General features: G+C 38.6%; 1 protein-coding gene across 3 annotated transcripts in view; it reads right to left on the bottom strand.

The window, feature by feature from the left end:
• The window catches only part of tnrc6c2 (trinucleotide repeat containing adaptor 6C2), a 50,292-nt gene extending 31,092 nt beyond the window's left edge, over window positions 1-19,200 (bottom strand). The window contains exons 1-4 of one of the 3 annotated variants that reach the window (XM_032562168.1): window positions 18,476-19,200; window positions 18,344-18,368; window positions 6,414-6,514; window positions 6,128-6,149 (exon numbers count right to left, since the gene is read on the bottom strand). In XM_032562168.1, coding sequence (XP_032418059.1) covers window positions 6,128-6,149; window positions 6,414-6,476 — 85 coding nt within the window. In that variant the 5' untranslated portion in view covers window positions 6,477-6,514; window positions 18,344-18,368; window positions 18,476-19,200. Of the gene's footprint in view, window positions 1-6,127; window positions 6,150-6,413; window positions 6,515-18,343 lie in introns of all 3 variants that reach the window. The other 2 variants (XM_032562167.1, XM_032562169.1) reach the window with 2 other exon arrangements.
• Between the last annotated feature and the right edge of the window lie 6,700 nt (window positions 19,201-25,900).

The following is a 25,900-nucleotide window of genomic DNA, read 5'->3' as shown; positions in this document are numbered from 1 at the left end:
GAGTGCGGTCTCCCACAGTTAAGAGCCCTGGGCTGATAAGGTAAAAGAAAGTGTTGGTTGCATTGGTAAAACTCCAAAAGAATCTAAAAAGTTTTATAATAAGAAAACCATGAGGCAGCATTAAGAAATGGGGACAAAAAAATGGGGGAAAAAAACATCTTCTTTGTGGTTGTGTACCTACGGGAAGAACAGAAGAGCCCCTACATGGTGACATGCAGGCACTCTTTCAACCTTTCAATAAACACTGCTATTCAAACAAATGCCCCCAAAACACAGTCTGAACTGTCACTCATCTCACTGTGCTGCGCACTATTAATCTGCCTTGCATTTGACATGAAGCAGCTTAATGTTGAGTTGAGGGGTATGTTGGGGGATAGGGAGGAGGAGGGGTGAGAAGCACTGAATAGGCTCATATATCTGTGGTGTGTGACTGTTCATACAACATAAATAAACAGAGAGGAAAGCATTGTTTAAGTTTGAACCCTCCTCTTGTTTGGTCCATCCCTCATCCTCCTCTTGCTCGTGTTGAGAGAGCAAACAGAAGATGGCAGAGAAACAATTATGCTCCGCAGTCATAAATCTACTGGACGTAATTCACAGGCTATACACTATTAATTCGTCGTGTGTTTATAAATGTGTTTAACTCAAGAGGGGAAGAAGGGGGAGAGAAAGAAAGGAGCAAGGCAGAAAGCTAAAGTAAATTAGCCCCTAATTAGATTGCGATTCATGAAATTCCGCTTTAAAAGTGTTGACGCAATTAATAGCATGTGAAATTGCAAATTAATCCAATACAAAACGAGGGGATGCACTTGGGTTTTTAAGAGCGTCTCTCGCCACTTTGAAAAATATAATGCTGTTATCACCATGGCGACACCGTGCAAATATGTTTCTCCTCAGGTTTGGTGGCAGTGGCTCAGCAGAGGGTGGGTGAAACGACGCAGACATCAGGAACAGAGAAGAAGGATGACACTGGCTCGCCAGCCTTTTTGAGATGAAAACACACATGATGCAGCAATACACAGAAGATTTCCTGATTATGATGGTGCAGAATGCAGCCACCACACAGATGGCTTTCTGAATCTGGACGTAGACTCCTATAACCTGAATAGAGCTGATCGAACTTCCTGCCTGAACAGCACTTTCTCATAATCTCAATAATATGTGCATGTTTCTATGTAAATACCAAAAGTTATGACACCACAGCAAATACAGCATCATCTCTGCTGCATAATCTGCAAACATATTTAGTGCCATTCAACATTATGTGATGCTGGAACCACAAAATTCAATCCATTTTGTTGGGATGTAAACAGTTGTTGTTAAATCATGATGGATTCTCAGTTGGATTTAGGTCTGGACTTTCACTGGGCCAACAAACCACATTAATATTCTTGGATGTAAATTTAATTTCAGTTCTGGTTACAATTTCCAATTTTAAGTCTTTTCAACCTCTAACAGCTTACTGGATTGCTCTGTATTTAACTTCTTCCATTTCCCCATCAACTCTTAGTAGCTTTCATGTCCCTGTTCAAAGAAAGCATCTCCACACAATGATGCCGCTATTCCCATGATTCAGGCATGGTGATGTGAAGTTAGAGCACAGAGGATTTTGTGCATACGTTTTGGTTAGTTTGACACAATGCAGTGTGAAAGCGAACATAAAGTTCTGGCAGTGTTGCAACTTTGGTCCCCAACAGAACTAAGTTACCAAATTATCAAGTGTGAAAACAACCTTATTTAGGGGTATCAGAGTAAAGGGAGCTGAATAAAAATGCAGACCACATTTAAGGTTTCAAAAAGCCATTTTTTCACACACTTATGCACTGGTATGTGTTTGTCTATCACACAAATCCACAAATAAACATAAATTGTTTTTGACAAGAGTCAAAACATTGCAATCTTTCATGTCTCTAAGGGTATAACAGGTATAACAGGTCAGATTTATTTCCTGTAATCTGATTTTTTTTGTTTTTTGAGTATTCATACCAATCATTAAATGCGACCAATCAGGACTTAAACTGTTTATGACTCCAAAGTGATGCTCATGCACAGAAGAAGACAGTACAAGTCACACAGCAGCAAACTGATTATGAAGTATAAATGGATGCCGCCATCTATGAATCAATTTTAAAGCTACTGCGCAATGGGACAGATGGTATTGTCACAAGATCATAACACAAAGGAAGTCAAGTGTCTGGATTTACTGCATCGGGCTTCTTCTAGTGCAGAATGACCATACATGTCTCATGTCAATCACATAAAGATTGGACAAAATGTGATATGATAGGTCAGAGGGCAAACACTTTGAAAACAATCGGATATGTATTCTTTTTAGTACTACATATGGAAGCTACATAAATCAGAGAAAGAAAAGATCGGCATTGTGCTGTTCAGAGTGCAATGAAAAAGTCTGCTATGAGTCACATATGGGCAAAAAAAGTGGATTTGGGTTGCATTTGCCTGCTGTGTGAGCGCAGCCTTATTTTGTCAGAACTAACGTCCATGTGTAGTTCGACAAACTAAGCAGCTGTGATTGCCGTGGCGGCAGAGATTGTGAAGAAGCTGCTGTATGCCGTCAGTGAATAATCTCCATCCCTTGGAGACTTGAAAGGAAAATGGGAGGAGGGTTTGTATCAGAGGTCCAGCCTATATGTGTGGGTGCAGCAGAGAGGGGGGGAAGTGGGCTAAGGCACTGGGGATGCTGCCTCCAGAAACCTTGCATTCGGTGAAGCTCCGTGCCTAATAGGGGGCAGAGAAGTTAATTCCAGCGTACCGAAGCTTTATCTCATTTTCATACATATGAAGCCGAGATCGATTACCGCAAACAAATTGAATGCCTGGGTCCAAGGAGGGCCTGCAGAGAGGAAAAAGGGGAGGAGGGGATGCTGCGTGGCTGTGACTATGAATTCCTAAAAGACTATAAGGATGGTAGAATGCACTGATATGGATGAAAATACACAAATCACTGCTGCATACTGATTTTCTCCCTTCCTGCATATATATACTCACACACCTCTATTATCTAGTGCCATGCATAAAAAGCAATCTCTGTCCAGCTGACGCCACCTTCCATTTAAAAAATATTGGAGATTGGAGGTTGCAGGCCAACTCCCAGGAGTCCTGATGGCTTTCTGAGTGATTAGATTTTAAACCGGACTTCTTTCCGCAATGTTCTTTTTATTTCCATCTACATGTGCATCCACTTTGTACACACATTCAGAATCATATTCCAAATCCATCTTCATCTTTCATTTAACATTGTATAACAATTGCTCACATTTTTAGCCCTCTTCTGTATTGGTACCAATGCTGAGCATTTAGGATATTTCGTTGCACTCGTCGAATACAAAGAGCCGCTTCACTGCTTTCGTTTCTCTGTGTTTTTACTTTCATCTGTCCAAAAACAGCTCATTACAATTTTTTCCTTTTTAATTATTCTTTTTAATGGTCTCACAGTTGTCTCTCCTTTTGTGAACCACTCTAACAAGCTGTGATTTTAAAACTTCGTCTCTGACTCTCAAACAAAGTAGTCTGATTTTTGTAGACAAAGAGTACTTTAATCATTGTAGACCCAAAAGAAAAAGAGGTGTTTCATGATTTCCTCCATCTAAAATATTTTTGTGTCTATTCCTCATTAGAAGAACAGATCAATCTTTGACTGAAATGCTTCCATTGAATGAGTGCTGCCAAGTTTGACTGTGCTGGAGGATAAAATTTGTACTTTTATCTGGACCCTTGTGGTTATTCCAAGAACTGTTACACATTTCTTTTGACTTGACTCCAGGAGCGCACCGACAACCAGGAGGTCAACAAACAACCCAGAGAGCCGCCTACAGCACTGTTGGTTTTCTGTGCCTCAGTTAAGATCAGTGTTACTGATTAAACCATTTTAAAATGGACTAGGCTAAAAACACATTGTTACAAAATGAAAACGTACTAACAGTCAAACATACATACAATGTCATCTTCTTCTGGACTTTTGGTGACTTGCTGTTTTTGATTTAACCATTCATTCTGCGTTCTAGCTGAAATTATGACTACAAGCTTTAGAAAAACAAATAAGGGGATATTTTTAATTGAGCTAGTCAAGGCTGCTCATGCTCAAAAATCATCCAATATGACTGAGAAAAATAGTTCTGGAGAGAAAACATGGTGGAAATTCTTCCACAGTAACACACAAGACTCACTGCCAATTATCACCATCGCTTGTTAACAGTTATTGCAAACAGGTGTGTCAGAACCACATTTGGAGGCATCTTGCACAAGGCCAGGTTGGCTTGGTTTTTTCCTTAGCAAATAAAATCAAAATTTGAAATATAAACCCTATATTTACCCAGGTTATCTTTGTCTGATATTAAAAGTTGTTTTTTGATCTGAAACACTGAAGTATGACAAACATTACCACGCTGTAGATTACAGACAAACAAGTGAAATCCGAATATTTTGTTAAATTAGTTAAGCTCACAACTAAAACGAAAACCACAAAGTGTGGGCTGATGTATGCTGACAATCAATGAGCATCACAACAGGAAGCTAATAAGTCTCTCATCATAACATTTTCCAGAGTCGAGATGACAAACACACTCTGGGTAATCAAAGAGAAGCACTCATACCATCATGAACATGTTGAGCGAAGCAATAAAACCAAAGCACACAAGTAAAGGTGAGACTGTTGTTGGAAAGGGAGCCAACAAATGTCAAAGTGAAACAAGCGAGAGAGAAATCTCTCCTGTGTACCCAGTAATAAAAAATAGATGCTTCACAGTAACCTACCGACTCTGTAATATGTATTGCTAACACTTTTTACATCATATATCCTTTGGTATTAAATTCTAACCCTGGAGGTGGAATGTTAACTCTTGTTCCTCTACAGGAACAGCACAATGTTGCTCTGAGTAAAGCTGAAACTTTATTAATCAACCAAGCTTATACACAGTGCAACAGAACAAAGGTGTAAACTTACTAACAATGCCTTTTAGAGGTGTTTTTTTTTATTTATTTAAAGCATGTGAATCACAGTGAAAAGAAGCAGGCAGCAGATCTATTTTAGCACAAAACACAAAGGCCATCTAAGGACAGAGTTCTTTCAGCCTCACTCTTTTGCAATACAGCTCAACTGCCTTTCCTTTTTTATATTCAACTCATCCCATCCCCCTCGTCTTTTTACCCGCATCACACAGGGTGAGCTGTCTGGGTGCCTGATGCTGTGGGTGCACTGAGCGTCACTCTGCATTACCCTGCCCTGTTTTCGCTCTAAAGTGTGTACGCATGGCTGTGTCCAAGAAGGACGGAGTCAAGCTCCACAATTGTGCACGCATGTGCATAATGTGTGTGTCCATCTGTGTACAAGAATGCAAAATCCATTAATAAAGTGTGGGTATGGCTGCACAGACAGGTCTGCAGTAATCAGAGCATACGTATGTATATAAGCAGTTAAAATGCACAGAAACAGAACGACAGTGTGATGGGAAAACATAATTCCATCTTTTTTTTTCATTTCTTCTGCTTCTTTTTGTCACCCTTAAATATTCCAGATCCAAAGTTTGAATATCAGACAAATACAAAAATCATTCTTTAAATGATCATTCCATTTTTCAAGGTGAACAGGCATCCAAATCAAACTAGTTATTTTGTGAAATTTTAATTGCCTCCCTGATTAAGTAATCATTTAACTGTCGTTAATTGCATTTTAAGTTATCATGACCTCCAAAATTAATCCAAGAGCACATAGACGACTAATGTAAGACAACATTTAAAGCACTGTGGGACAAGATTAAAAAACCAAAAACGTATGTTCACGTTAAACCCACTGTTGATCAAAAACAAACACCAAACCTCGCCTCACATTTACAAAAACCACCTTGATGATCTCCAAGACTTTTGTGGACTGACGACAAAAAAGTGAAGCTTTTTTCCCTTAATGAATGAAAGCAATTTAAAACTGCTCATTGCATTTAGCCTGATTATCTTTCTCTGGTGTAAAATTTTGTTTGATGATCAGAAACATTTAAGAGTGACAAAAAAACCCTGAAACAACAACTTTGTAACAGAGCAAATACTTTTTTTAACATCACTGCTTATGTATGGAATGCAGTGTTATAACAGCTTACTTAGTCATGACACTCACCTTTGGGCTTCTGATCAGTAGCCTGCAAGAGGAGAGAATAAAAAAAATCACAAAGGGTTTATAAACACTGGAAGTATTTTTAAACAATAAAATAATTGGTGGATATTAACATCGTTCAGTCTTTATATTCAAGGACATAATATAAAAGACTAAAAGAAAACAATGTTTTGTTTTTTCTTTCAATATTTCACCAAATCCTCCACAGATCAACATGTTTATTTTTGTGCCATTTAAGAAAAAATTGCTTTAGTTTATTGGTAGAAGCATCTCAGAATGTGAGAATCACCTTTTTCTGAGTGATTTCCTTCTTGGTCTTTTCTTCTTGCCTTTTCTTTTTCTTTTCTTCCATCAAACGGTTCTCTTTCCTGTGTTGCTTGCTTCCCTCAGCTGTTCAACCAAAGAAAAGAGAAGCCAGTCAGACAAGAGGGGAGACTGCTGAGAATTTAGTTCCAATAAACATAATTTACACATGTGCAGCTGCAAAAGTCGATGTCATTGCTGCGTAAATTACATATTATGACTTACTTTTAAACCAGTGGAAGTAAATGCATGGCAGACAACTAATAGGTTAAGACATTAATCAAGAGGTCATGTACTTCATGGACTTAAGTTTCTAAGTCAAGTTTCAACAAGATGAGACAAAAAAGATTTAAGGTTTCAGAAAGAAACAACATCTGCAAAGGAGAAGACAAAAAAATAAAAAACTTCAGGGAAATAAAACCTTGATTTTTTTTTTCTTGGAGAAGTGTTTTAAAATTTACTGTAAATTATGTCACAAGTTTGAGGATTTCTGCTAATATAAATGACTACGTTATCATAACTCACTGTATACAAACTTTAAGTGACTGTTCTTTTAGGAACATTTATTTAGAGGCATAAATTAGTAACATTCAGCTCCTTTGGATTTCAAAATGGTGCAGTTAAGTTACCTGCACAATATGCTAGAAATGCACAGAGAAATGAACTGGTGACTATGGTCAGCTTAAACCTATAAAGTTGAACTTCTTCCTATCAGCATCTCCTCCCTACCTAACAACACTCGTCAATAGAAAAGTTGGTACAGAGAAGACTCAAAGTTACCTATTTTTAGTATCAGTGAGGAATTTCAAAATAAACTGGAGGATGCTATTAAAAAATTAATTCCACAGGTGCAACTTCTCCATTAGGACTGCTAATTAAGGCGAGAGCAAGACTTACAGCAGATAACAGAAAGGTTTAAAGCCTTACAGCACATTTATAAAAGATGTTACATTTGGAAACGTTGGCAGCATTAGTTAATATAACTAGTCCACATTCTCTAAGAAATACGCAGTTACCAACAATAATCACAATCACTATTCGTGATTGTGATTGTGATAAAGTGTGGGTATGGCTGCACAGACAGGTCTGCAGTAATCAGAGCATACGTATTTTGTATGAATACCAAAAGATATTCATACAAAATATCTGTCTATATCAGATACTATAGACGTTTTAAAATATTGAGGCTATGATAATTTTGTGCTTGTATTAAAATAGATAAAAAGCTGTTTTACATTGACATGTCAGAGTTAACATCATTTGGGACAGCAGTGTTACACAGTCCAATCCCTGCTGCTTATAATGTAAATATTTAATAAGCAATGATGGCAATACGGGAAGGTTAGTAAATATTTCTATGCTATTAATTATAATTCCTTAAAGAGTAAATGAATCAGCTGAAATCAGTATAAGCAGGGCAAAACTTAAAAACTTGATTTTGTTTTATTTTGTACATTGGCCCAAAGGTTGACTGGTACATCTGTTTTGCGCCAATTAGGAAATGGTTTTGCTTGGTTTCTAATGTGTCTTTCATATTTAGATATTAACAAAAGCAACAAACTTGTGAATATTTTTTTCTCTGAACTACTGACAACAGTACTACTGACTTTTATGTTTTGGTGCCAATTTCCAGAACTATGTCTCTAATACTGTAGTGCTGTTTGTAATATTCTAGGCATGTTTAGAAATAATGAATCAAGATGAAAAAAAAGATCACTAAATCCCAACATCATAGATTATAGAATGAGCAAATGTAGGACTAAATCCATTTCCTCAGGGAAACAAAGATTTTAAGAAACAACACCACACAAAGTAAAAAGCAGAAAACTGACATCAGGAGGCAAAGCTACTGCAAGCAAGACAAGGCCTGGTAAAACGAAGGAAATGAAAAGAAAATAAGAAGATAAAAGGACTGAAAGGAAAGCTGACTTTTAGGCCAACGAACTGGTAGAATGAGACAAGACCTTTTAACAAAGAACTTCTTTGAGTGAGTGTGACTCAGACTAGTCAGATAGCTCGCCTGAGGGCCAAATGAAACTAAGTACTTCATTTGAGTCTTTATTTCCTTTGGCTCAGCACTAATGACAGCTCCAGGAAACTGAAGTATGAACTGGAGCTAAAAGGACTCTGTTTTCAATTGGTATTAAAAGTTCAGTAAGTGAAATCGAAAGAGGTCAGCAACAACAGAATTATGGTGTCATTAAATTCATACAAAATACCAAAAAATAAATAAAAAATCTCAAAATTAGACAAAAAAAACCCCCAACAAGACTGTGTTTATTATTGAACACGATGGGTAGGAGTCAAAACTAAGGTTCCCAAACATTTGCCAAAATTCCACACTCTCCTAGACAAATAGTGTTATTTCTCTGTGCTTTTTAGACTAATTTTGAATTACAGATCCAAATGTTCTCTATTAATTTATGGCAGATCTTATTACAGTGGTCAGACTGTAAATGTGAACCCTGCAAAGACCACCGAGTGGAGAAAAGAGGATTGCTGGCTGGCTGGAGAAACTGATGGATGGATGGTTAGACAAACTGGTAAATGGCTGAATAAATAAGGTAATGCATTATCAAGTAGGAAGATGAATTAAACAATAAGATCATGGAAAAAGGAATGAATGAATAAACGTGTTTAAGCAACATTTTTCTTTTCTGTATTTACACAGAGCTGGAAAATACTTAAACTGCACAAACTTTTCTAAACTTTGTAAAGACCCAGCAACTCATTGCAGCCATTTTGATTTAAGTTTTAAAACAATAAAATCTTTCTCAGTCACAAGCTAAAAATAAGCTTCATATTTTCAGAAAACCCTGCTAAATAAGCCATTCCTATTAAAAGCTCTGGATGCTAGGACAACACTAATGCTTGATTAGGTGCTGAGCTTTTTTTGTGAATAAATGACTGACTTATTAATATAACAAAACTCAAACTGATGGGCTATAATGCTGTCTAATTTGCAGCCTCTCCAACATGCATAAAATTATGCATGGCAGGGATATGGCTCAAAATTTAGATAAATGATTGAATCATAATGCATATAACAGGGTTTTAATAGAAGGCCTGCCACCCACTGTGCTGCTCACTGCCAGGGGGAGGAACATGTCTGTCAGAATGACAAGAGAGGCCTAAAAGAGGCGGACAAAGACCAAACAACTGGGCACAGACTGGTGAGCCAAGAGATTTGGTTAAACGTTTTAACAAAAGTAAGTTTAATGTTAAACCACAAAAAGGCAGTAGTGGGCAAAATGCAATAAAGAGATGTCCCAATAGTTCTCCATCAGTATTTCCCTTCCTACTTTCCCTTACAGTCTCATTTTTCAAGCCACGTCTGCGTGTGTAACATTGTGCTATCTCAGCAGCTAGGGGACGGCCACCCTAAGGTAATGAATAGCAGGCTAAACTATGCGTGGAAGAGAGTCTGCATTTGAAGAATACAAATGCAGTTTGTGCAACGTGGGCTGTGCATGTTCTGTACAGCACTACAATTCTCATTTATTCTCCTCAGTTTTGAGCCCTTCCAGTCTCTCTCTGAACATCTGACATGATGAAAACTGACAACAAGGTTCACCTAAAAGGGAGAGCAGAGTCTAAAAGTTCCAAGTCAATTTTCCAGAGATCTCAGTCCTATGCAGTCATCCATCTTGAAATATAAAGTTGACACTAAAGTTCACATTGAACTTATGTCATATATTTCTGCAGTGGGCAGGCATATAAAAGAAGAAAATAAAATAAATGATGGATTATTTTCATCTTTAGCAGGTATAAAAAAAAAAGAAAAATAATGTGGAAAAATGGAAAGAAGAAAGAAAGTTATAACTAATGGAAGAAATGTAGGAAAAGAAGGGGAGAAGAAAAGAAAGAAGTAGGGTACAATATTTAAAGACCTATTGTCAATGTTTCAACCTTCCAGACCATTCAGGTTCTAATCTGTTCTGCATCCCCAAAACCAGAACCAAACATGGAGAAGCAGCGTTCAGTTTTTGTGCTCCAATAATCTGGAACAAACTTTCAGAAAACTGCAAAATAGCTGAAACACAGAGTTCCTTTAAAACAAGCCTGCCTTTGATTCATAATTCCTGGAACAATAAAAACATTTGGAGATGATTCCAATAGTTTGGTAAACAAAGGTGACCTGCAATGAAGTGGACAGTTATCGTCTGATCTGCAGTAGTCAACGCCAAGGTTACTTCCCTCCTGACCTTAGCTGACCTCACATAAAGCCGTACCGGCCTCTTGCTCTCAGCAGTGCTGACACCAGCACTACCTCAGCACAGATCATTTCTGTGGTGCTGCTGCTGGCATCAGATTTACAAAACCACATTTAGACTCAGAAGGCTACAGCTTGTCGTTTAATAATCTCATATTGAAGGGGCTTGGATGAACCAGCTCAAGTACAATTGCAAGTGGGTTCAACATGTTACAGCAAAGCTACTCTGTGGTCGTGGGTTTGTACATGTTGGTAGCCTTTTAGAAATCACAGAATTAAGAATCTGCAATATCTAGGAAAGGCACAGAGACAAATGATTATTGCCAGCTACGAAGCTAAGTGTCTCGATGGCTGAAATAAAGAGCTAAAATTAAATACTTTGAACCCACATTTTGACAGACATAAGATCATAGTCATCACAATATCAACAATACTGCAATCGCAAAGGACTGATTTCAAGTGCCATGCATTTTCACTCTGAATGTTAATAATACTGGTTGGTTTTAAAACCGTCCTTGATGTAAATCATGTGTGTATTTTTAAAAAGAAAAGAGTGTGGAGTAAGTGAGTTTATTCAAATCGGCATTGACATCGGAATATTCTGGAATAGAATTGCAACTGCATGTTTGCAGCATATTGAGCAGCATTACTGTTAATTATGGTTCTTAAGATGAAATTAGTTTTGTCAGTTTGAAGCTTTACAAAACACAAAGACTGTCTTCAGAACACGTTTCAAAAGAGTCAAGTCTAGTTCTTTCTTTTTTGGTTCTGACGTCAGCCAACTGCGACTCCTTGTAACTGCATTTAGAACAGAAAGGTCCTTTCTTTGTTTTGGCTATTTGATCCAGACTGTGGTCGGAGCTCTAATCTTAGCCCCAGTCAAGCTGAAAAGGTCTTGGAAAATTGAAAAGGCGTGATTTAGCAAAGGAAGTTTCCTCTCGGTGTTGGACTGAACAGGGCTTCAGGGCTCAGCTACAAGGAAGGACACACATGATAGCCAAGTCTGAATATGAGCACACACAGGAGGAATGAAGAAACAATCTCGCACAAACAGAAACACCCACGTAAAAACACACTTCGAGTATTGCCTCGATGTGTGTGCACAGTGGGCTCAGAGAGCTGGGGGGAGGCAGCGAGGGAAAAGGGGGGTAGGCAGGCAAAGGATGAAAGCCAACGCAGAGCAATTCCAATTAAAAACGACAGCCGCCGGAGAACCAGACCGGGCAAAGAGAGAAGGAAGGGGGCTATACTGGAACAAAAACAAGGCAGCAAACACTGGAGAAATTGGGGAGCTAAAAACAAAACTTAGCATAAAAGAACAAGAAGGCCGCTGGACTCTAATATCCTTGCACCTTGATTGCTGTAGCCTACAGTAGGCTAATATGCGAAAGGTTAGAGGGAAATATAAACTAAGGGTGGCAGAAAATGAAAGAAGAACTACATGCTGTATTTCATATATAATGAGTGAGACAAAGTCAGAAATACTCTACAAAAAGAAGATGGGCAATAAAAAATGTTTCAGTCTCACGTCTTGTGAGCAGCTGTCAGACCAACTGCAGGCAACACTTCCTACAAAGCTGCATCTCTTCCAGCAAGTAATAATATAAATAATACGATGGCCAGACCAAAACCACACAATGTGGTCAAGCCACTTTCCACCAACACAACCATTCCTGTGGCCTTTCAGAAGCCACAAGCCCTAAATCTTCCCTTACCTGGAAAAGGAATTCAGGGTTGCTGCTCCCGACACGTGAGAGCGTACACTAGTGTTTACTCCGCCCGAATGCGTTGGGAGGTAAGCTTGTAAATTCCAAAGCTGATAAGCAGCAACAACAATGCAGCTGTATTTTCCTTCAACCCAACAGTCTGATTGTGAAGCATTCTGTGCATACCAGCTTTACTTAAAGCAGGTGGCATTTAAAAAAATAAATATATATATATATACACACAAATAGATAGCTATAGTGTCTGCTCGTCTGAGATCAGGCACACATTTCCAGGCGTTGTAAAATCTGTGCTTTACAACCTGACTGCTCTCAACCAGGTAAGTGTTGAGAAACAATTAAGATGATTGCAAACACTGAAAGAAAATAAAATCTCAACAGAATGTATTAAGAATTCTGAGGTTTTCCATACAGAAAAAAATAAAATAAAAATTAGCTCCCAGAGTCTTGACTGCTCCTATGCCAAAGCCGATCTGGAACTTTTTAGCACAGTGGCAGCTCATTAAAATCGGAAAACAGCACAAAGGGCAAGACCAAGCAAGACTGCTCCCTGTCATCACAGCAGCTAAAGCTTTAAGAACTCAACAAGAAGTTGTCAAGACAAGTGTGAGTGTTAGTCCTTACCTCCTGCTTATTTATATGAACTTTAGATGTTTTCAGAACCAAATGTAATTATATTTGCTGGTGAAAGTTCTGCAGCCTGTTAATAAAGCCTCATACCATGGCAACAAGGACGATTTGTTGCTGACTAGCTCACAGATAATAGTTCAGTGGAATGGATGGATGGACATAATAGATGTAGAACTGTGGAATACATTTTTACAGGATATTAAAAATGTCACAGACCTTCAAAGCTATTCCATGAACAAAGCATGACAGTGCCACTACTATGTTTCATGGTGAGGATGGTGCGTTCTTTTCTTTTAGCTAATGAAATATCATAAATTTTATTCAGCACATTTTGAAGTATCTCATTAAAAAAAGGTTGGTAGAAACGGTAAAATTCAATATAACTTATTCAATTTCACAAATTTTTTTTTTTTTACCTCATTTGATGTGGTTTTTGGCTTTTCCAAAAAAAAAGTTAATGAGCTAAAAGGAATATGGAAACATTTGCTGAAAAAGTTTTGATGAAGCAAACATTGATTTCACAAGACTGGTCAGCTGTTATAGAATTGTATTTCTTTCTTTATGTCTCTGGGTAGCATGCTACATCACCAAACCAAGTTGACATGACAGAACAATTACAACTTGCCCAACAGCAGCACATTCCTGAAAACCTCTCTCCATATTTCTGAGATGTGTGGTACAGTTTAGTTTGCAATCTCTACTTCCTGTTTATTACACCTCTGCATAACTTCAACTCAGAATGACATTACGCTTTCTGTGACCTACTTGATTCACTCTAAACCAGTAGATTGAAACATGGCTGATTCGCATTTTCTGTTTGGAACATTTTAAAAGTTTGCTCCAAATATCCACCAAGGTGTAACATTTAATTTATTTGCTGGTACAGTAATCATGTTCTCACATTTGTATTTAGCTAATTTAAGCTTCATTTCACTGTTTAACTCATTTATAATTACTTACTTTTTATAAGTATGTGATTTTTAATTTCTTTTTTAGATTTACTTATTTATTTATTAAGTTTCTTAAACTAGTACTTGAGTCCTAATTTTGTACCATAAACATGTAAGTGTGAGCTGGTATGACAATGCAGTTCACTGAATTCCTAAAGAATGAATGTTGCCTTAATTTCCGCAGTTCTTTAAAATCAACACAAACTTCTTCTCTAATATTGATACAAATTATCTCAAACTCTGAATTAATATGTGAACTTGAAGGATTAGCAGGTCATTTCTAAAAGCTACTTTAAGAAACGACAAACCAACAAGGCATGAATAAACACTTCAAGTTGATAGTAAGGTCTTTAACAGCACAGATAACACAAATGATCAGAGTTTACCACCCAGAGCCATGACCCCAGCTTAAGGTCAGCTAGAGCATGCCAGTGCTATTTACATCACTTCAACTTAAAGCTTGGGAAGTCCTGCTGAGCCTAAGTCTGGTTACATGAGAAGCAATGCTGTCTAACGTTGGCATGAGGCAGAAATGTGGGCTGAATGCCCTGTATGGAATCTGTCCATTTTCCATGTGATACCCTTTTCCTTCACTCTACAGCTCTCCAATTAGCCAACACTGAGCGGAGGAAAGGACAGGGGGCCCCAGGCAAACCTCGGCACACAGAACATTCCCCTGGACCCCTGCCAAGACTCACAGGCAGAAGCACTGTGGCTTTGGCTTCATTTCCCCTCCATCCCCCTGCTTCCATCCTGGCTCGGCCCGGCTTACCCCTGTTGGGCCCCTTTAGCCCATGGCCCCTCCATTGGCACACAACTCAAAAGACAGAAGAAGTTACAGAGACCCAGCTCCACTCAAGCTGGAGTCTGGGTCTGTATATAAGGCAGATCTGAGACTATGGTGGTATGCTTTTGCTGTATGAAGCGGCTTTAGCATATTTTGACCTCTAAAAAGACCAATTTATGGCCAAAAGATTTGAAGATACATTTCTCAAAATGACCCGAAGGTCCAACCCTCTGATCCCACATTTTATGTGGTCAATTCTTACATTATTCATTGAGTGATGTAATCAACTGTAGGAAACGATATTGTGCCCAAATACATCTTCCTTACTGTTTTCACACCCAAACATACTTTATTTAGCTCCATGAGCACTTCGAACACACATGCCTAGTTAATCTATGTGTCTGCCCTTAACCTCACTTCAAAACGTCCGTGGACAAAGAGAACAAGGAAAGAGGATAATGGCTTTTGGCAGTCTCCAATGGAATCCAGCTGATTCTACTGCCAACGCTCCCCTGCTGGAGCAGCACCCTGCAGCGGTGTTAAGCATGCTATCTATCAGGACTGTGCAAGTCGTCTGAAAAGCCTCATAATCACAGGTTCAGTGATAGCCACAGTAGGGCCCTGGCTAACGTCATTCATGGAGGGAAAAAAAGGGACACACAACAAAAACATACACACAGACAAAAAGGAATAAAGACTTTTTGTTTCACTTGATTGGAATGATCCGACTAATTATACTATAAAGAAATCCAAAATTATATTTGAAGAACTAAAACTGTATGCCAGGGGGGATAAAATGAACAACAGGAGCAAGGCTAATGATAACAGGCTTCATGTTTTGTATAACGGGTCAAACGAGGGGAGGCAAGCCTTGGGTTTCGTTTTTATATCAACAATCTCGACCTTCGGTGATAAAAGCGAGCTGCAGATGGCAATTGCAGCCAGGATTTGTCCTCATGGCTTTGTTACAATACAATCTAATCAAAATAATGTCTGAATGCCAACAGCCTGCAGCCTGATTCGACCCAGAGCCAATGTGGGTAATAGCTTTCAAGTGTACAGCCAAAAAGGACAAAGTAGCAAAGTAATTCATTAAGTCAGGCTCGTAATGTCTCAATATGGATGACATCGCACTAGGGAAAATTTAAATGTATTTCTATCTATACTACTTTAACACATCAGAGAGAAAGCATTCAGATGAAGGCAGCAGGTTTTTTTGAATCGACAAAAAGAATTACTACAAAATGAACATTCAAGGATTAAAGCAAATATAGGTACTGTCTATCTGATTTTTATTTAAGTATAAACTGAACATGGTGAATATTCTTTGTTTTGAAGCATTTATTTAAAAAAATCTTTGGAGTTGATGAAGGGGAAAAAAAGGCTCATTCTGAACTTCAATTGATAACAGATTTATTGGTGAATCTCTACCCTGTATTCCTATTGAGGTATTTAGTTAGCAGGTTCTGTGATTACATTTTTTGGTCTCAGTGCACTCTAGATACCTATATGCTAAAGTTATGGGGCACTTATGTCTAGTACAGTTATTGAAGTAACATGTACTTAAGGTAACATGGAAACTCCCCTATATCTTTCCTTTACTTTTCCAATCTAGATTGTTTTTTCTAAATTGTGTTATAAGGCAGACAGACAGGGTTGCCCTTGTGTAAGAACTTTGCTCTGTTTAAGACTGTGAATCAGCTGTGAGTCTGAGGCACGGATGAGATCTCATTAACAACTGGAGGACAATAACAAACTGCCTGGGATTTTAAGCTTGAGACGAATGGTTGCAAAGTCCCACAGCAACAAAGTCAGCAGTTACTCGTGTGTAAACAGTGACTGATTCAAACAAACATCACATATTTTGCACCCTCATGGCAAACCGCATATACAATTAGAGGCAAGCTTAGCTGCATATGTACTTGCTTTGCAGTGTGCATGTTTTTTTTTCTTCCCCCTTTCATCACCTTGCTGGTGTGTGAAGATGGAGATAAGACAGTTTGACAAAAATGTCAGTGGGGGATGGGGAGGGCTATGGAGTTGAAATTGAACAGGAAATTATGTACTTCAATTAAGACATGAGGCAGAGATATTAAAAGCTGTACTCCAGTGCCTGGGGGATCGGATGCAAAGAAAAGGCGATGCAATGGAAGGCGACAGTTCAATCAGAATCTCGGGCTTTCGTACCGAGACGGAGGAGAGGGGGTGGAGCCGGGAAGGAGGGAAAGGAGACAGGACAGCTATGTTTAATAATGTACTCGTGTAGTGGAATGTGCAATAGTCTGCAAGATACATGAAGCGATACATTTAGAGAATAAATCACAGGCTGAATGGTGGTGAAAAGAGGGGGTTTAAATTAGAGGTGCTCCAATCAAGCTTTTCCAGTACAGATTTTCTATTTTTCTTTAATGTCTGATGTGCCAATTCTGTTTTTTTAAATACTGGAAAATAGGAAACAGAAAAAGTGTGACACAGGTAACACTTTTGCTTCATTCTTTATTCCAAAAAGAATGAAGCAATTGCAAAATTATTCACACTAATGCATCAAAATAAATGTCTGACATCTCCAGAAAGTGACACAAACTGCATGTTTGGTGTTTTTTACACACCAAAAACTGGGGGAATTCTTAGTTTTAATGCAACTAACAAATAAGGGCGAACAATTTCATTAGTATTTGACTGGTGATTACAGTCAATCCAAAGAAAAGTGTCCAATTCTGACCAGGCAGAATGATTGGTGCACCTCTAGTTTAAAATGTATGAAAAAATCTCAGTTACATTTTAAAACACCATAGCATCAAAAAAAAGACCTCAAACTATCAAACTACTCATCAAATACTGGCAACTGCTAATATCCAATCCCTTATTAATCAATTTGTGAAAGATCGCATTAAACCCTCTTTTACCTTAATTACAATAAATTTAAGAGTTAATAAATGTGATGCACCATCTCATTGATGAGAGATCGGAACTGGCCAAGTTTTGCTTGTTCAGCAAGGCAAATACTAAGACATTTGATTTTGTTCAAACTTAAATAAATCAAAACTAAGACCTCCCACAGTTTTTAATTCATAAAAATGAAAGGACAGCATGTACTTTGATACATGTTCATTTTTTGAGGTCAAGTCAATTCAGATTTGGGGTAAAAATAAAAAAAATCAGTATTGCCCAAGAAAACCCTAATCGGTGCATCTGTAATCATAGTGTACATTTACATGCACAGCTGTTTTCTAGGATACTAAGCCAGTCATAAACATGTTCAGTATTTTCAAGCCACTAACATCATTATTATTCATGAACATATGCATTCCAGACACGACCATCACTGGGTATAATAACACGAAGACATGGAAGAAGCTTTTCCATATGGTTCCTAAAGAGCAAAGTGAGTCAGTGGCACCCCATTGGTACTGATAATACCAAAGCTCAGCTTTAACAGTGCATCACAGAAACATGACTTAGGTAAGACGGATTTTCTAAAAGTATTAATAATCAGATAATAAAATCAATTCATGTCTAATTTTTAAGCTCAAATTTTTCTTTTCAAACATTTAACAGTGACAACAACCGCTAAACCATAATGGGATAAGATATGGTGGATTTGAAACTTACCTTGCGTTCATAACAGCTTTGGCCGCTTTTAGTGAAGAATCGGTGCATGGCAGGAAAATATGAAAAAAAAATAATAATAAAAATCCGATGTCTGAAATTTTTTTATGGTTTTCTTTTTTTTTTAAAAGTTACCCGTAAAACGTTGGTGCAGAGATTTAGCAATTAAAGTCGGACTTGATAGATAAGCCGACTGCTGCTGAAGCAGCTTGTGGTGTCAGGATATCGAGGTAAACAACGGCTACGCAGCCAGATATACACACAGCAAGTTCGGTGATTTCTGCTTTGAGCATAAAAAAAATACTGAAATAAACGTTTTGAACTTAGACTAATCGAAGACAATATGCCGATATAACGAGGGGAGGGGTAAACGGTGAAGCACCACTAATAACAAAAACAAAAAATAAAAGAAAAATAACTGAACACGAATAAAATGACTTTTTAAAAAGCAGAATAATGGTGTTAGCTAGTGTTAGCTTGGTTTGCGTTAAGATATAAGTCGTCGACTGAGGAGAAGTTTTGCAAAAACGGAGAATTCAGGCAGTTTTCGAAGGGGGGGGGAATCGCCGAATAGAGTTCTCTCTGAGCAAGCCGACGTCCGCCAGCCAGCCAACTTGTTTTAAAGTGCAAAAGAAACGTTTCAGTTTAAGAAGTCGGCTGGACGGCTAGCGACGTGCTGGCTGCCGCGAATGCAAAGCGAGCAGCGGCTCCGGGGAAATACATTCTGCGTGGAATCCAGACGACGGAGCGGACACTCGCGGTGGGCGTTCAGTGAGCTCTCGATGACAGCGGTCTTTCAGCCATTTTGTTCAAACTAACAACACCGCAGTCTGCCTCTCCTCCTTCCAGTGAGAAACACGGACCGGGAAGTGGTTCCCGATACGTCACTCTCGGCCAATCAGAGCAGCGGACGCTGACTCCGCCCATCCGGCCCACCCTCTCCTGCTTTTCTGAGCCCCGGAGCTTTTTCACAGCGAGGACCTTCACGTTATGGGCAGCAGCAGGAGACAGGCACGAAACCAAGCAGGTCACATTTCAATGGCACTAACTGAGGCAAACAGAAAGCAAACTATATGCATTTACGGCCAAAAGCGCCTCAATCTATGGAATAAATCAATGAATGAAAGTTTTGTATGTAAATAAACAATAGTTATAAATACAATGTGCTCCAAATATATTGATTTATCAAATGGACAAATAATTAAATCATTAATTAAAACTTGAATTCACTTTGTTAATATGTTGTTATTTCAGCATTTAGTGAGAAGTGAGTCCATATTTCCTCTGCCAGTCAAGCCCAACACCTGATTGGTTAATCTGTGCAACAACTGAACTACAGACCAATCCCTAGGAGTATTGTAGATATCATTAAAGATGAAAGATACAACAAATATCAAATTATATTCTGCAAAACATAACTATGAAAAAAATATAATTAAATGTGTTATAAATAATTTTGAATGTATTTTAACAGTGCATGCAAGTTTTAAAAAACTATTTTTATGTTACTTAAATATCTATTTAATAAATTATGGAAACATTTAAGTTACCAAAGCATTTTAAACCATTACACAAATATTTCTTTATTTACTTAATGCATGTACTTCTATCTTTTATGGCATATTTAAATATTTAAAAACTGACTTACTTATGTGTTGAATTGGTACTTTTAGCAGTCTATGTCTATTATTTTTGTCATTTTCTCTTTGGTCAAATTTAGCATTAGTCAAAATTTTTATTTGATCATACCTAAGGGCAATTTTAAAGAGAGTCATGTTTTTAAACTGTAGGAAGAAGCCAGAGTATGTGAAGAAAAAACCTCACATGCATGGTGAGAACATGCAAACTATATACTGAATATATTGAATTGGTTTATGAGAGGGCAAAATCTCTCCAGTTTCTTCAGAAACAGGGAGAGACATCAACCATTCACAACATGATACATGCGGAAACCCTTGTGCACCCCAGAACTGCATCTGCAGCCTCCTTAGACAAGTAAAACATGGCCCCCTGTCCATTCTCTGCACTCCATTCTCATGGAAATGACCCCTCGGTGCACAGACAGACACTCACAGATACACACTCAGTTTACTGGGAACAGGTCAAGATTGCGTTCCACAAAGGGCAAGGCTGACCAGTCAGAACACTCACTTACATCTGCGCTACAGACTACAAATGAGAGAGCAGGAGGGGCTCGGCCAAAAGTTTTTTTCTCTCGTTTTCGAGGCAATATGCCCAGAGCTATTAAAGCAGCAAGCTCCCACTGAATGGGGAAAGCAGATGTTCTGTGCTCAGGGTTAAGAGAGGTGAAAGCAGGGGGAATGCCTTCAGAAACACTGTAGGGGATATGAACTTCACCGTGGCTCAATCTCTGAATCCAGAAGATTGTGAAGGTGTTTATTTTTTTATCCATGATGTTTAAATTTGTGGTTCATTACACAAGGCAAAGTCAAGTGTGTCATTGTTAGCTGAAGTGATGTGAGAAATTGTGAGCCAAGCAAGAAAAAGTGTGTTAATGCCAAAAAGAGAGCATGTGTGTGTGTCTGTGACAAGACATGCATGTTTGTACTGCATGACTTGCAAAAGTATTCCTTGGCCTAGATGCATAGCACTTAGCTTGGCAGAAAACTAATACAACACATCACCCTGAAAACTCATTTCCCTTGCTGGCACATGGTGGATGCTGTGTCATGCTGTGGGGATGCTCTTCTTCACCAGGGGAGAGGGGATTTGGTCAGAGATGGCTGGAATGTGGTTTGCACAAACTGAACAACTATTAGCCAAAGTGATGTGAAAAGTGGTGAGCAAAGCTATCAAAAAGACAAAACATTCATGTGAATTTGCAGTGCTCTGCAAAAGGATTCATTGCCCTAAATCCAAGATATTGCAGTCTCTTCCAGTCCCTCGATATGTTGATCTACAAACCTCGCAATTAACTGAAAGGTTAATTTTCTGTTTGTGTCCGATATGAGAAATTTGTAAATGAGCACTGAATGCATCTGGACCGTCTGGATCAGGGACTGCAACACAGAGCTCAGCCTGATGCAGAGGAAATCCCTCACACATTGCTCAAGTTAATGCTATGAGTTGTAGGTCTGATTTCAAGATCTTAGCTGTGTGATCTGAAAAGAAAAAAACAGCTGGTCATCACTCTGGATCAACTTATGTTGATCATCTCAGATTGCTTATTCTCAGAGCTCTTCTTGCCTTTTGTTTTAATTCCAGTCCAATCACGTGCTGTGTTCTGCGTCAGGTTTTAATTTCAAGCAGCCTGCATGCTCACGGGTGCATATGTGCTCAAAAATGCATATTCACACACCCAACCTGAGATTCCAGGACACACAGTCTCCCCTAACTATCATGTCATTAATACTTGCTTAAGCACTGCAAAGCAATATGCATATTTAATGTGTCTTTAATGCTTTAGCATTTCAACATCTCCCCCACGAGACAAAGTATCTTTCTTCAAACATCAATAACCACAGTCATTGATAAATGACAGTTCAGGCAAAATTAAATCAACTTTTAATCGCTTAAACAACGAATAAATGTTTATGACAATGCACTTAAATTTAGAGAATCATAAATTAAGAAGATTTGAAAAGATTATTGCAGCTCAAAGCACATCTGCACATGCCTCGTCAGAGGAGTAAAATGCTAAATGTCAGATTTTTGAGTGTCCATGTTGCAACAACAGTAAAGTTTATTCTAACTCTAAAGTTCAAAGCACATCTTCATACCTTAACATTTAATCATATGGCATTCACTGCAGAAACATGATCTGAGAGCTAACCCAGCACTGTGAAAAGAACAGATCTTGGTTTTAAATCTTTATTCCCCAGATGGTGCTCTCAACAAGAAGACACTCACATTGAGTTGTGCAATTCAGAATGCCTGATGAGTTCAGGGTGTCTTTCAGCATTGATTCTGCATGCGGAATCTTCCTCAACACTCTTTACTTAATGCATATGAGTAATCAAAATGCAGACAGCGAGCCGCCGCCGTTTCGTTCAAAGTGACATTTCCACAGGCATGACTTGACATATGCAAAGAAACCGCCGTGATGTTAATTCTGACGGAGGTAGAAACTGTTCCCTAACTGCACATGAAAAAGGGATCTTATGCACAAGCTCTCCCAGTTGTGCCACTGCAAGGCATGTTCTATGAGTGGGAGCTGTGCTGCTGAGCGGGAGACATTCATTGTGAGTTTGTCTCACTGATTAGCAATGTGATTGAAGTGCCTGCCCATTAAATAACAGTGCGACAGTGTGGTAAAACCCTGCTGAGTTACTCACTGCTCATCTCAAAGGTCTGCAGAGTTTCTGAGAAATAACTGGGATCTGCTCGAAGGCATGTTGGAGCAAAAGAGTAAGAGGAGGGTTCTCCTCTGCTAACTTTAATCAGGTCTAAAGAGCGTATTACTCTGCAAGGTATACAGGAACATCATGGAGCAATAAAATGCAAACACATTTTGAATTTCTTCATGGAAATAAAAACCCTCTTAGATCATTTCATGCTCTCAAATGATGTGAACAAATTGGCAACAAATGTTACCTGACTGTTTGTGTAGTCATGTGTTTCTAGAACAGGAAACCAGAGAAGGATGCATAACTGCATGTAGAGGACAAGGTACTGTAACTCTTATAATCCAAAGAGCATTTTTTTTCCTTAAGTCCAGCTAAGAAAATTTAATGGATGAGAAAAAGTATAAGCAAGGACTCATTTATCTCGACGATCCAGAAAGATGATGAAGAGGAAAGGTCAGTGCTTATTGTTCTCTGTGCTGTCCTATTGGAAAAAGGGAATCTTATAAAGTATGTATAACAGGTGGAAATTTTCATTGAGTAAATGTACTGCAATTAAAGGTTATATTGTTCAGTTTGAGATTATGCTACTGGGAAAAAAAACCAAGTATTTATTTTTATAGGCATTTCACATGTTGTTTTGTTTGGGGCCAGAAAATGTATATATTTAGGTCCTACACAAGCATGCATGCATTAGTCCATGTCCATGCTAAATGGCAGGGTGTTTGCAAAATGTCCATATGAGTGTGTTGGATGACTGGATGGAGGCAGAGTAGAGCGAGAGGGGAGTAGGAGAGTATTTCCGTGCTGTGGTAATTTCCCCCGAGACAAGCGAGCAGGTAAAGGCCAGCGAAAAAAAGGGGGGTGAGGGGTGGAGTGGGGAGAGATGGAGGCTGGGACGGCAGGCAGGCGGGGAGGGCGAGCATAAGGAAGCGAGCGTGGCAGAAAATAATGAGGAATGATACGACGGCGGCGGAGGAGAGACTGGTCGCTTTGCCCGATCAAATGGGCTCTGACTGCGCCAACAGCATCCCAAGGCTGAGTGCAGCAGCTCTCATTGTCTGCACATTAACGTTTCTATTTTCACTTCAAAATGCCTTATCTTGTTAATGAGTGTTTTTTTAACTGACTCATTGTTTTTCTAATGAATTCAACTATTAATTACAAGTGGGCTATTTCTTGATGACCTTGCTTTATTTTGTTGCGAGCCGCAGCTCTTATAATATTAGCATACATTAAGCCATGCTTATCTTTCATCCCCCATAGCTAATACATCAAATTATCACCCAGAAAAAAAAGCATCAACCTGCGTTGTGGTTTCTCAGTGTGTGTTTGTGGGTATTCGCTCCTCCCTTTTCTTACTTGCAAACTCATTACAAGCACATAAGACCTGCATGGATTTTATGGTGTTTTGGGAACTGACTGGCTAATCAGATTTATCGCACACTTAAGCTTAATTGATTGACTTTATGGATCTAAATGAATAATTAAGCGTTAACAAGCCTGGCCTGTGTTTCATTGTTCCGATATAATGGCAATAACTCATAGAAAAAAAATGGTATTGGGGATGTCAATCAAAAAAAAGTATGCTTCTCGACCTGACAGCTTGCTTTGTAATTCATGATAAACGTAAGAAAACCAGAAAAATACAAAGCAGAACTGCCATGTTACTGCTCCTGTTGTGATATTTGTCCTTTCTACCAGATGACACAGTCATGAAGCTGTGTATCTCGATCAAGGCAGCACAAACAAAGGCAACACATCCTGACCTTCAGATGGTCTTCATCAGATCAATACTATCATCAGCACAGACAAGCGCTGGCAGATTAACCCGGCCTGCTGTAACCATCCCCCCAGTGCACACATGCACACAAAGACACGTGCGCACACATACACACTTTATTCAGTTAGGGTCTTGAGAGTATTGATTGCTTTCTACTTGATTGACACGCTGAACCACAGCGTGCACATGCTTGTTGACTTAATTTTCTACCGGCTGGTCGGAGGATGGACATCAGTGATCCTGAATTGGTGGAGTTCCATTAACTCTGTTGAGCACCAGCTGTTTTGTTTAGGATAAGGATATGTACTAAAGCTCCTACTCTGTTATAATTGTTGTATTTCTGTGTTTGACATTAGAGAAAAGGGCATGTGCAATGTGCAGTCATTGTCACATGCACAAATATCTATATTTTTTCACTCTAATATTTAGGCAAATGTGCCTTTGCATGTTGCAAAGAAACCACACCCTTTTCGATCAACCAACTCTCTTTTGGCTGGATATGGTGCCTTTTTTTAAAATCAAAACTAATGTTTACTTTCATGGATGTGACGTTTGAACATCATCCTCAAAATGTCAATATTGTTCAAGTGAGGGATATTCCAGAAGCTTATTTGTTTGGGGATCACTGTACTGTTTGAGCACTTGTGTCCAAGTTTTGAGTGTCAAGTTACTGATTTGTGGTGAAGTTGGTAGGTTTACTGGTAACACTCCAATATTCCATTCACTTTGTGCAAGTAATATTTACCCCGAGCAGTAAAATAGTTCCACAGCATCATGCTGCCACCAACATGCTTGACATATGGTTGTTAAGTCTTATGTTTTAAAGAGTCGCCTTAACTCCACCAAACATTGTTCTTGTCACTGTGGTCAAGTAGCACATTTTTTCTCTTGTCTTACCAGAAATTGTTTCAATTATTTGTGAACACAAAAGTTCAGTTTTTGAAACTCTTTTAGTGCATGCTGATGTTAAACCAGATTAAGTTAATAGGCTTGAGGTTTGATGGTTCCCAGGTTATTCTTGAAAACACTCACTACAAGACAAGACTGATGAAAAATCAAGCTATTTGGACACAGTGGCAAAAACAATATTTACCAGTTTGGTACAGTCAAGCATGGGCTGCCAGAATCATGTGTGAGGTCTGTTTAACGGATTTGTACAAAGCAGATCTAATAATAAACTCTAACGTCATTAATTGTACCTCAGATCCACAGCTGGTCAGTTGAAACTTGGACATAATTGGCCATTCAAGCAGGACAATAATCCCAAAGACACAATAAAGCTGGTTCTGTAGTACTAAGCTAATACTGAGTTTGACCCTGACTTTAACCCTGTTGGAAATATGATTTCCTACAGGGAAATCATACTATGGGACAACTATGTAACACTGTACATAGTTGGCCCGATGGCAGGGAACTAAAAGTCAAAATTTTGACAGGATCCTGGTGACGGCAACAGAAAATGTTTAGTTTCTT

The sequence above is a fragment of the Xiphophorus hellerii genome, chromosome 5 (genome assembly GCF_003331165.1).
Source record: "Xiphophorus hellerii strain 12219 chromosome 5, Xiphophorus_hellerii-4.1, whole genome shotgun sequence".
NCBI lineage: Eukaryota > Metazoa > Chordata > Actinopteri > Cyprinodontiformes > Poeciliidae > Xiphophorus > Xiphophorus hellerii.
The sequence above is the reverse complement of the archived record's forward strand: the minus strand, read 5'-3'. Positions and strand labels throughout refer to the sequence as shown.